The following is a 13,644-nucleotide window of genomic DNA, read 5'->3' as shown; positions in this document are numbered from 1 at the left end:
TATGTCACTTACTGAACTCCTCCTAAACGGCTGGACCGATTGTAATGAAATTTGTTGTGTGTATTCAGGTGGATTCAAAAAATTGTATTTCCAATTCGGTCCAATTTAAATTGTTTATTTAGTCAATTTTTATTTCAAAACTGTTGTTGATTTTGAGATTTTTTATATTAGATCTGACAGACTGCGCTATGACACAATACAAAGTGAACTGATTCTTAACTGTTAACACTTTCAGCTGAAGTACATTAAAGAGGGAAAAAAATTGTTTAAATTGAAATTTTAGAAAATATTTTATTATTGTAAACTGCTTGGTCAGTAGTGTAATGCAGATTGCAAAGACGAAGTTATTATCTAGTTTTAAATTTTGATTACGCCAATGATCAATAAACCATCTAACGGCATGGAAATGCTATTTATACGCCGTTATAAAAATTCTATTTGTACAAAGATGTGAATGTTTACACATAAGTTACTCGAATCTGCTTAGCTCCTTTGACATTAGAATGGCATTTTTTATTGTAGTTAAAGAAAAGCAAACTGGGATAACACCCTCTTGCCCTTATATTAGAAGCATATACCATTATACATATTTATTAATCGGTTAAAATATCAAAATCACTTTTGCACCAAAAATTAATCTAAGTTGGATTCCGAAACCAACATATGAGACCATTTTGTTTTGTTTAGTGCAGCAGCATAATTCAATTGTGGAACCGAAAATAGATTAGTAGATTAGACCGGGAGTGAATTTAAACGACCGGAACAGACTCATATTGTCCGCAATAACTTTTTAGTTGTACGAAACACTTTCGTCATTGAGACAAAGAGACAAACTGTTATTATTATTGAAATCGTCAGAGAACTTCAATAAATTATTATGGCATGTTGGAAGGGAATACGAATTGTATAAAAATTGTTTCACCTTACGACTTCAGGATCCCAAAACACTGTTCTTTAAACTTGAATATAAAATGAATAGCTTTGAGTAACTATCGATTATCTCAGGACAGTTTGTCATAGAAAAAGAATACAAGAATATATTGTCCGGTTTTTCAACAGGAATTTGCGTGCGAAGCCACGGGTAACTGCTGGTATATATATATATATATATATATTATATATATATATATATATATATATATATATATATATATATATATATATATATACAGGGTGTTTGAAAAGTATGGTTACGGCTTAATATTTTAAAAACCATAGGAGATATCATCTATAAACTTTGCACAGTGTCATATGGCTATGTAAACAATTTTCCTTGCTATTACCATGAAAACATGCCAACCATGGGGGGGACGGACCCACAGAGGAAAAACATGGAAATCTTAAACTGAAGCATGGGTCGAGTGATACCTCATTTGAAAGAGCTCACTTAGTAGAGTTTAATGCCGCAAAACCGCATCTCAAAAGAAAAGAAAAGAAAGGAAACTTTATTTCTCACAAATAAATTACAGATACGATTTTTATAAAATTTTACAAACTAACCAAAACACATTAAATTTACTTACACGTAAACAATACATACATATGCAACCTCAAAAACTACTATAACACTATCACTATGAGAAATAAAGAGAAAAAACTCCAAGGCAAAGCCTGTTTGGAGTAATAAATATCATAAAAATTAACAGAAAAACTAGCAGCTTTACAAACAGTACAGTAATATTTTTAGTAAAAACTTATTTATTTTTACTCTACATGAAGTTCGTGATAAACGCCAACTAAATTAATAAAAAATCTTAACTATACATAAAATAATTCAACTAAGCCTAAATGTAAAAAAATTAAACAAATAAACATGGAAAACACAATGAACACAACCAGAACATAAAAATAAATTATGCATATTATCATTATTTGGAAAACAGATTACAAGGAAAGGAAAAATCTCATTTTTAAACATTAATTTTAAAAAGTACTTTCTTCAATATCCTTCATTGGACAATAGCCACTTTTTAAGCTGTTTTAGAAAAATATTAATTGAATACTGACTCTTTATATGCTGGTGGTAACAGATTAAAAAAGTTTTGGTGCTAAATAAATAAAAGTTTTTGTAAAGAAAGTATTTGAAGGTTTTGGTACTAATGAGTCTCTGCATTTCTTAATTTAAGTTTAAATTTATTTGTTGACTTATGATTTTTTTGCTTCTCAAGAAAAATATTTTTAAAACTTTAAAAACAAACATATATCTTAATGGAAGAATATTCAATCTCAAAAACAAAGGGTAGGATGATTCAGTTTTCTTTCTTTTCATGATTATTCTTATAAAATGTTTTTTGAACTGTTATTATAGGCTTTAAATTAGTTATGTACGTTCCTCCCCAGCACGATATAGCATATTCCATCCTAACTGTTCACCAGGGAGAAGTATATCATTCTTAACAATTTAGTATCACACATATTTTTCAAATAATAGAAGATTCTTATTACATTATTTTAGTTTCTGTTTAAGTTTTGAAATATGAGTTTTCCAGTTTAAATCTTTATCAAGCCATAACCCCAAATATTTCAGCGAATCCTCCCCTTCCACTAGACTGCAATTTATATCACATTGAGAATTAGTGCTTATACAGTTAAGACATTTATACATAATTTTATTTTTTTAAAGCGTGGATATAGGCACTTTTAACGAAAAATTTATGGTATTTGGTTTTTTGAGGACTTAATATCATATTAATTTAACTGAAAACCACCACCTTAAATGCATTCAGATCCTTGTTAATCTTTACTTCAATTTCTCCCCATGAATTCTCAACATAACAAAGTGCTGTGTCGTCTGCAAATGCAGTAACCTTACCGTTAAAACCTTCCATTACATAGATCATTAATATATATTAAAAACAATGTGGCCACCTAAAACTGACCCTTGAGGTACTCCATATTTTATTTCACCAAATTGACTTAAGTTACTACTTACTTTAACACATTGCTTCCTACATGATAAATAACTCTTAAACCATTTAAAGACAACCCCTCGGATTCCGCAAGCGTATAATTTTATTTAAAAGAATTGAATGGTCAACTGTATCAAATGCTTTCGTAATATCTAGAAAAAGCCCTGTTACATTTTTCCTATCGTTAATCCCATTACCCACTCTACTCATAAACTCAAGCAAAGCCGTTTCCGTACTCATGGCTTGTCTAAATCACATACTGGTTTGCACTGAAAAAATTTGTATTTTCGAGAAATTGTAATAACTTATTTTTCATGATTTTCTCAAATATCTTTGCAAATGTGGACAGTTAATGATATAGGTCTGTAGTTATTACAAGAGGTTCTAGAATCGTTTTTATAAATTGGTATGGACTACAGCCTCTTTCAACTTTTTTCTGGAAAATCCCCTGTCTCAAAAACTCAAATTTATAATATAAAGTGCAAGACATCTGCAAATTTGCTATAGGTATCTTTAACCAATGATGTGCTAATACCATCCAGACCTGTTGCGCTACTTGTTTTTAAGGAATTAATTGCTATTATAAGCTCATTTAAAGTTGCAGGGAATAGAAACATTGATTGAGTGGTCCATTGTTTCATAAATAATCTTTCTATATTCGTGTAATCAATATTATTTGGTTTCTTAATTGTTTTACTTAGTTCACCAGGAATAGATAAAAAATATTTGTTAATTCATTAGCCACTTATTTCGGGATCAGATACTATATTACAATTTACTTCCAAAGCTATCACAGAATTATTGCATTTTTTCTGACCCGTTATGTCCTTTAAAAATACTCCCATGTTTTTTTAGAATTTACCATTGTAGTTTTTTAAAAGCTCAGAATAGTATTTGTTTTTTAGATCACGTATATCAATCAGCAACTTATTTCTAAATTCTTTAAACTTTTTCTGCATTAAAAGGTTTATCCAATCAGAAATGGCGGGTTGTTTTAGGTACACATTGTGAAGTACATTATGCGCTGCCATTTCATGACTGGATCGTCGTATTCTGATGCGGTAGGCGGCGTTTCACTCTACTACCAATGTGTTTTCACTGACTTTTATTAATTAGCAAATTATGTCATAAATTTATAACACAATAAATACCGATGTTTTTTAGTGTTTGTATTTATTGTGTTATAAATTTTATGAACACTGTGTGCAAAGTTTATAGATGTTATCTCCTACTATGGTTTTTAAAATATTAAGCCCGTACCCATACTTTTCAAACACCCTGTATATATAATATATATATATATAAACACCAAATGTATACAAAGGCATGTATACTTAGTTTCTAGTACACCTCCATATCTATATAGAGACTGGACTGGAAATTTATCAGGAGAACCATGATATGTTTACGTTATGTATCAGCCTTGAACTAAAACTATAGAATCTTTTTAAGCACAAGTTAGAAAATCCGACACACAAAATGTACAGAAAAGTAAAAAAACTGTTCTGGACTATCACACGGAACTGGTTAATTCCTAAATACGTATAAATTTGTAGAGCACTAATTAAAAGTATATAAAGTTGACATAATTTCCCACGAAATTGTTTTTGTTGCATGTAAACTCAAATAGAGATCTAACAAGGCTTTAATGTAATTCCGGCTATTAATTAGTGGCAGTTAGTAATAATAGATTGCCTTTCATCTCAATCATTATCAACTACCTGGCATACTTAGTAAGAAAATACCTCAAGAATTGTATCGAATCTTTGATCTTTGATCAAACGCATTTTTTAACTAAAAAATATATATATACAATTCAAATAATTGGATAAACAAAACCTTTCAATCAAAGGGATGGAGAAATTGCATTTCCGTCTGTTTGTATGCTCTCACGATACTTAGAATTTCCCAAAAAGCTTCATTTATTTACGTAAAACCTAGTTTAAATGATAGTAGGCCTACATATCATTTCATGAGTTTTGGCTGCGCGTTAGCGAACATTTTTACATTGGTCTTATGAGTAATCATTTTAGGAAAGTGAGTAAAATCATATGTGTTGTATTAAAATGATTAACATATAGTTATAGTTATGAAATTGTGCATATAACCTCAGCAAACCATGTTGCATGATCCATATGCGAATTGTGTACAGGAAATGTATTTGGCAAAGTTAGTTATTTTCGTTAAATGATTGATATCACTTCTATAAATAATTTTGTTCAGACTTTTAATGCGTTTCAATCTTATAGCAATTCCCTCATTTTATGATTAAAGTTAAATTTTGAGTATTTTTATTATTGTGAGAGTTTACGCAATATTATGTGTTTAATAATTTTATGTAATATACTTATAATCACTAATTCCTTGCTTTGCCGCAGTTTAGCGCCCAACTACAACGTTTCAAGCAGGAACAAGTTTTTGTAATCAATGCAACTCTTCCCATAGACTGATACATAATTAAAGGTGGTACTTGTTGTCTCATACTCCTGACTTCTATTTAGTCAATTTTTATTTCAAAACTGTTGTTGATTTTTAGATTTTTATATTAGATCTGACAGACTGCGCTATGACACAATACAAAGTGAACTGATTCTTAACTGTTAACACTTTCAGCTGAAGTACATTAAAGAGGGAAAAAAAATTGTTTAAATTGAAATTTTAGAAAATATTTTATTATTGTAAACTGCTTGGTCAGTAGTGTAATGCAGATTGCAAAGACGAAGTTATTATCTAGTTTTAAATTTTGATTACGCCAATGATCAATAAACCATCTAACGGCATGGAAATGCTATTTATACGCCGTTATAAAAATTCTATTTGTACAAAGATGTGAATGTTTACACATAAGTTACTCGAATCTGCTTAGCTCCTTTGACATTAGAATGGCATTTTTATTGTAGTTAAAGAAAAGCAAACTGGGATAACACCCTCTTGCCCTTATATTAGAAGCATATACCATTATACATATTTATTAATCGGTTTAAAATATCAAAATCACTTTTGCACCAAAAATTAATCTAAGTTGGATTCCGAAACCAACATATGAGACCATTTTGTTTTGTTTAGTGCAGCAGCATAATTCAATTGTGGAACCGAAAATAGATTAGTAGATTAGACCGGGAGTGAATTTAAACGACCGGAACAGACTCATATTGTCCGCAATAACTTTTTAGTTGTACGAAAACACTTTCGTCATTGAGACAAAGAGACAAACTGTTATTATTATTGAAATCGTCAGAGAACTTCAATAAATTATTATGGCATGTTGGAAGGGAATACGAATTGTATAAAAATTGTTTCACCTTACGACTTCAGGATCCCAAAACACTGTTCTTTAAACTTGAATATAAAAATGAATAGCTTTGAGTGACTATCGATTATCTCAGGACAGTTTTGTCATAGAAAAAGAATACAAGAATATATTGTCCGGTTTTTCAACAGGAATTTGCGTGCGAAGCCACGGGTAACTGCTGGTATATATATATATATATATATATATATATATATATATATATATATATATATGTATATATATATATATATATATATATATATATATATATATACAGGGTGTTTGAAAAGTATGGTTACGGCTTAATATTTTAAAAACCATAGGAGATATCATCTATAAACTTTGCACAGTGTCATATGGCTATGTAAACAATTTTTCCTTGCTATTACCATGACATGCCAACCATGGGGGGACGACCCACAGAGGAAAACATGGAAATCTTAAATTGAAGCATGGGTCGAGTGATACCTCATTTGAAAGAGCTCACTTAGTAGAGTTTAATGCCGCAAACCGCATCTCAAAAGGTTTATCCAATCAGAAATGGCGGGTTGTTTTAGGTACACATTGTGAAGTACATTATGCGCTGCCATTTCTGACTGGATCGTCGTATTATTGCATGGGGTCAACTCAGAGTACAGTCTCAGATATCTTGGCATAGACTGGTGGTGCGACGGTTGGCTCTGATTGGCTAAACAAGGTCACATGGTCACTATATAAGCCGCCGCTGTGTCTGCTGCAGTATCAGATATTTCCACAGCGAAACATCAGACTCTTACTAACATGGGCAAGGAAAGGACCAGCGTCAACATGGCCGTCGTCGGCTACTACTAGATCTTCCATCAGGTATGTTTGAGTTTAAAATAAATTGCATATGCGTTATTTATGAAGCTCCATGAATGCGAGGGTTTCAATCTTTTCAACATATGTTTGAACTCTCTTTTATTCTCAAAATGTTCGTCATTTCAAAATGACTGTTAAGTTTTACAAGGGTCAACGTAAAAGTAATGGCAGATCCATTCCTTTTATTTACAATTATTTGAATAAAATTAAAATGAGTTATTAACGTGTAAATATATAAAGATCTATAGATTTGGAAAATAAATTATCAGTGCAGGTTTTATACATCCAATGCCAAATTATGTGTATGGATTATAAGAAAAGTATATTTTAATCTTTGTTTTAAATGCACTACTTTTCATTGTGGTAAATCTCATCCGATTGTACTTAATTTTGATTTCTTTAAGAGTTTTTAGAACCATCACAGTTTTTGAAACCTTAGTTGTGAAGGAATTTTACATCAATAAACAAAATACTAAAACGCAATATGTTTTTCACTAACTAAAAACCACCGTTATGTACTTCCAACGTTCCTTCCATTTGTATTATTAAGTTATGGCCTTGTCAACGTCAAGGATATAAAACTCCCATTGCAAGTAACTATTTACTGAACAGGATATGGACAAAATAATAAATAAAAATCATTACATTATGATTCTTGACTTCCTATTCTTAACATTTCTCTAATGAAAAAGTATTTACATTTACTACATCATAAAATGGTTTGTATAGTTAAATTATAAATATTTTCTGATAGTCTATGTGCCATTTCATATACTTAATTGCATGAAATGTTACTTCGTGTTCTAAATATTATTTGTCCTAGAACCTTACTTTGTATGAAACAATTATTCTATAATAACAGTTGTTCTTAATTTGTAATGAATATGTTGCAGCAGATGGACGGCTAGTACAACACGACTTGACCCGGCTTCTGTACACGGACACACTCTGGACACGGACAACACGATGCTAGCTCTCCCGGACCACAGCTAATTCTATTTGTAGGCCTACATTGACCAAATAAATCAAAATTATCCGTATTTGCTGTTCAGTTACTCCATCCTCTACTGTTTTATTAATTCTGTTTTATAACAAAATATTCATTTGATTAATAGTACATTTTAAACCATTAAACAAAATATTAGTTATGTGAACATGAAAAGATAAGAAATATTCGTCAGTGATATTTTATATACATTCATGTACACAACATTTTTGAAGTATTTCTGAATGCTAAAATTAGTATGAAATGTTTAATATTACACTAAAATTATATAAGTAAAAAATACTTATTGTTCAGGTAATCCACTAAATATCGCGTTCAATAGCTTGTGGAAGAAACTACAGTTTGAAACCAAAGTAACAATGTTTTCTATTTTAATATTTCATTTGACTTAATAAAAAAATGGTTTAAATTTGATCACATTGTACGAATAATTATAGAGCCTGAAATGAATAGGTTTACATATATAATATATTTGGTATTTCTCATATGACATCGCCTGCACAGAGTAAATTATTTCAAAAATTATAAAAACCACCTTTTTTTTTATCTATACATGTAGTGCTCGTAATTTAGAGCATATAATTTTAGTTTTTTAAACGCAATATGATATATCTGGAAAATGTACATCGTTCAGTGATAAAAGAAATCATTGATATGATTTTTCGGAAAATTCCTGTTTCCTTCAAAATCCTTCCATTATAAAAAAAAACTTCAAACAAACAATATAAATTTTCTTATGTTGTTATAAGTTTTAGTATAAAATGTGGAATGTAATTCAACTGTTTAAGTGATAGTTTTAACCTTAATATTTTACAGTATAAACATGGTTTTTAAAATGTTCCTGGCAACTGTAAAAATAAAGATAAAGGTACTTGTTTCGTTAGTAGCCTACACCCGTTAGTTTTATTCATTTACTAAAATAAAAGCATATTTCTACAATTTGTTTTGGAAAGAGAAGAATCTTTTTAGTTTTTTGATGTATTAACTGAATTAAATGCTTTAAATTTAGTTAGAATCATAATTTTTACTTTTTACTTATCACAATTAATAAACTTATAAAAAATTAAACGATGTAAAGGAAAACACGTTTACGATCATATATAAGCCCATAATATATATTTTATATTTGAAAAATATATGAAACATTTAATTATCATTATACATAAATTTTACGTAAAAAAACGATTCAAGGTATTATGTAATACAATGTTGTTTTTGAATAGAACCAATTTTTGGCGATTATTAAACTACTATTTGCATATTAGTTTACATATCAAATTACATCAACTCAACATATGACGAAATACATGTTTTAGAAATAAGGTTGAAATTAATTTTCATCAAGGATGTTACTGATTTACTATAAACACAAGACTCATGAAATAAATATTTCATTATGATTTCATTAGATATAAATGGTAGGAAAAAAAAACTTATTCACCACCACCTTTTGGGTGTATTATAAGTTTTTTATACTAAACATTTTAACAGCAACTAAAAATTACCAATTTATGCAACTGATAAATTGTTTTGCAGTAAAGATGACTTAGTATATCACGGACATGGCCCGGCTCTGTACACGGACACGCTCTGGACACGGACAACACGATGCTAGATTTCCTGGATTACACTTCACCTTAATTGGCATTTAATTAATAAAAGTATTAAATAAAAGTTTTCTGTTTTAAATGTATGATTTAATAAATCACAAATATCCCTTTCGTATTGAAATAATTGGAAAACAATAGGTATTATTTATTAATTGACAATTTCTGCCTTGGGGCAAAACTCTACCTCTACTGCAGGTTTATTATTACATGTGGAGCATGATGATTATTATTCTCTACATGTTGGTAATGAAAATGTTACACATTGGTACAATGGAAGTCGAGACAATAGTACACTTTGGAAACGAGAAGAACACATGATGAACCGATTAGTAAACAAAGTGGTGAATACTATGTGTGACATATTCGAGTAACTTATGAATATACTCGTATGTGTGTTGTTTTGTTCTATTAGTTCATTTTATACAAAGCTTGGACGTTTAGCTTAACCTGCATGTTATATTCACAGCAAACTAAACGGCACAGAGCTATTGTTAATGTGTTTGTTGACTGGAATGGAAATGAAAATTGAGACGGACGGATGTGTATCTTATATGTAGCAGTTGAAAAGTTTCTATAAACTCATTTTCTCGTGTGTATTATAAGTACAAGTATTTATCGACTTTAAAGCATCGAAGCGATGACCTCGTGTCATAAAAATTTAGCTAGTAACAGGAAAAACAGTGCTATAATATGCAATTTACTACTTTATATAATAAACACTCCTATAAGAATGTTTGCATATATACCTAGAATAGTAGTGTTCTTTAAAAAACACTGCTTAGTGTGCTTAAGCATAAAGAATATCTCCTGTCACCAGAAAATCAGTAGACGTTAGTTACTAAATAATACAGTTTTTGTTGACTTGATTTTGCTACTTGATTATGTTAATATTATATTATGTTAATTATGTTGCATGTAGTAAATAGATTGAATAGAGGTAAAAATAGAGATATGATCGGAGCAGTACCAATTTCATTTAATTTTAACCATAGTTTGTTTTATTTTATACCAAGCGCTAAAGAAACCGAAGTGCACGATAAAATAAAAAGAAAATTAACTAGTTCATTTTTAAACAGAATTTGCAGATGTATATTTTAAAGAAATATAAAGGTATCATCGACAGTAATTGTTAACTGGAAAACTTATTGAGAGATATCTCGGTAAGTTTTTCCAGTGAACAAATTCATTTAGAAAACACCTAAAATGAAACAAGCCTTATTATGGATCCTTGTGGGACACTTTGTGTTTATTTTGTGTATATGCTATAAAATTAATGTTTCATAAATTGATTTATATAAAAATATAATTTATATGGTATCCATTTAATACCATCTTGAATAGTAATGGTTAGTAACGAAAATATTAATTACTAAACATTAAATTACTTAGTATAACTATTAAAAAAACCATTATTATATAAAAAATATTATATTATATTTATTTTAATAATAAAAGCAGCCTAGAAGAAAATTGTTATTAATTTACTATTGTTACCAAATGTCATAGCAAGAGCAATTATTCTATGTTGAAAATATACCAAGACACATATAGTAAAAAATAATCCCAGTTTAATTTCAGTTGTTCAATAAGAATGGAAACTAGTACAAATATACCTAACAGTAAAATTACTCAAAAACTCATGTTAAGCACTAAAATAGTACAATCGGTGTTTCGTCCTAATTTGTTTTAATATTAGTTATACATCTTTTATGAAACCATAAAGTAGGAAATCGCTTATTTTGATAATCATACGAGACATTGTAGGCACTTAAAATTTAATATTTAGGAGTAGTTTTAATTTAGTCCACAGAAAACAGGTGAATGTGATTTTTAGGTTATGGGCATTTTAAAGTACGTATAACAGAGATAAATTCAAGAAGTGTACATGTTATTTATTTATAAAAATACAATTTCCTTAAGTAGCATTTTATTAAAAACATGCAGTTCTCTTGAAAAATTAAAGGATTCCATAAGTCATAAATCTTTTAAACGTCATTCCCTGAGGTCTGAGGTGACTCATATACGTACTGTAAAATAACATTCATATCTTCAACTCCTTCCGCCTGCTTACAGACAGTCCCTCGCACATGAGTTTATGCGCAAGGATAGTAAAAATTTCACTCATTGATAATTTACTGTGTATAAAATACTCCCTATCTTTTCAAAAGTAAAAATATGTTTGTCATCCTATCTTAAACTACAAATAAAAAAGCCTCGACTTACACACCTCGGAAGCACTTGCAAATCTATTTATTGCTATCGTTCGAGGGGCTAGAAAACGTTAATTCCTCTCTGTTTGTCAGCACGATACCTCTACAGCAAACTATTCTAGACTTTAAATTTTGCACTTCATTTCTATATAGGCAACACTGAGTTCAATTGAAGTGCATGGCACTTCATGAGAGTTGCCTGAGCGTTAGCGAACTTTTATATTAGTCTTATAGGTAATCACGATGCGTAGCAGAATAAATAAATTTGTAAACAAACTGAGTACAAATATTTTAATACATTAATTCTGTTTTCAATGAGTATTGAAATAATTTATGTATCTTTCTGGTGAAATAAGTAATTTGGGATAACTGTAGTTTAGAAGATCTTGTTTCTTTTATAAACTGCACTATCACAATCAACATTTGTTTTTAAAATATACGAAATAGCGTAACTTGTACATAATGTGATGCTGTGTTATATAATATGTTATTGTTGCACAGCTTTTTATGTACATATAAAAACAGTAGTTTAGTACATAAAAACAATAGTCACATGGTAATAAAACCTATTTTATTTTTACGAAATAAAAACTGCTTTAAAAAAAATACATTTTGATTTATACAGGACTCTTTGTACCAAACCTTAAAAAAGTCACCGTTAAAAAAGATGTTTTAACCTTAATTAAATTAGTGATTCTTTATACAGATATATCACTAACTTTGGAGTAAACATATATTTGTTTTTTATGGGCAATTTATTCAACACATACATTTAGTTTGAAATGCTTTGTAGCATATTTGTTCACCGATTTAAATTAAATTGTTTTGTTTGGTTTTTTTTAAATTTTTTTTTAACTCTAGTTATTCATAGAGTAAAAATGTTTATAGTGGAAAGTCAATGTGACGTAATTTTGATTCCAGCGCTCTTTGCTGCCAATATGTAGCAATTTTGCTAATGTTATGTTGATTAGTTACGGTTTTTGTCAATTTTTTCTGTTTCAAGTATCTAGTATTCTAAATAAAAACTAATCTTGAAACAAGATCTTAAAAATTTTATATTATAAGAGGGACATTTTGGAGAATCAGAATGAGTATTAAACAAGAAATATAATAACGGAAAATTTTGTTTTATTTAGTTATTTTAGGGCTACATAAAAATTGCCAATCAAGTTGAGATATAGTCCGGGAGAGCTAGCATCGTGTTGTCCGTGTCCAGAGCGTGTCCGTGTACAGAAGCCAGGTCATATCCGTGTTGTACTAGCCGTCCATCTGCTGGAACATAATTAAAATACTCGATTAAGATTTTAAATGAAATATAATATTCTTAAAATTATGAGTATAAGATTAATTAGCTATAGGCTTAAAGAAAAGGCGAAGCAAATAAGAATAGTAAATTTTAAATAAAATAGGAAACAACCGAGTGTAGTACTAAGGGTATTACGTAAATACGAGACGTTGCTCTCCAATACGTAAATATTCAACGACAGTAACAAGACAAAACTCAGGTGACATGAATCAAAGTAGAATCCTTCTTTTCAACTGCATTGTTCATTTCTCTCACCACTTACTGTATGGTGTAAAAGTTAGTATAAATGTTATTTGGTGAGAAGTAGTAAAGCTGTGTTAATTTATTCAATTGTACATATTAAAATTATTGCACTTATTACTATATATTACAAATAAAAACACAAATCTTATTACCATTTTAGACATTTGATTGAAAACAGTGTGCCATTTTAAAACCAATTTCAAAACTTTTAAATAACTATTATATCAG

At 29.4% G+C, this 13,644-nt stretch overlaps 1 protein-coding gene across 1 annotated transcript; it reads left to right on the top strand.

The window, feature by feature from the left end:
- The first annotated feature begins 3,147 nt into the window (after nt 1–3,147).
- On the top strand, nt 3,148–8,081 carry LOC124375069. The gene is made up of 3 exons (XM_046833191.1): nt 3,148–3,171; nt 6,860–7,044; nt 7,935–8,081. Exons 1-3 carry the CDS (start codon nt 3,148–3,150, stop codon nt 8,032–8,034), a joined length of 309 nt encoding a protein of 102 aa, XP_046689147.1. The 3' UTR covers nt 8,035–8,081.
- Nucleotides 8,082–13,644: the final 5,563 nt, after the last annotated feature.

Source organism: Homalodisca vitripennis, unplaced genomic scaffold (genome assembly GCF_021130785.1).
Source record: "Homalodisca vitripennis isolate AUS2020 unplaced genomic scaffold, UT_GWSS_2.1 ScUCBcl_12899;HRSCAF=22855, whole genome shotgun sequence".
NCBI classification, from domain to species: domain Eukaryota; kingdom Metazoa; phylum Arthropoda; class Insecta; order Hemiptera; family Cicadellidae; genus Homalodisca; species Homalodisca vitripennis.
This window is presented reverse-complemented; position numbering and strand designations above follow the sequence as displayed.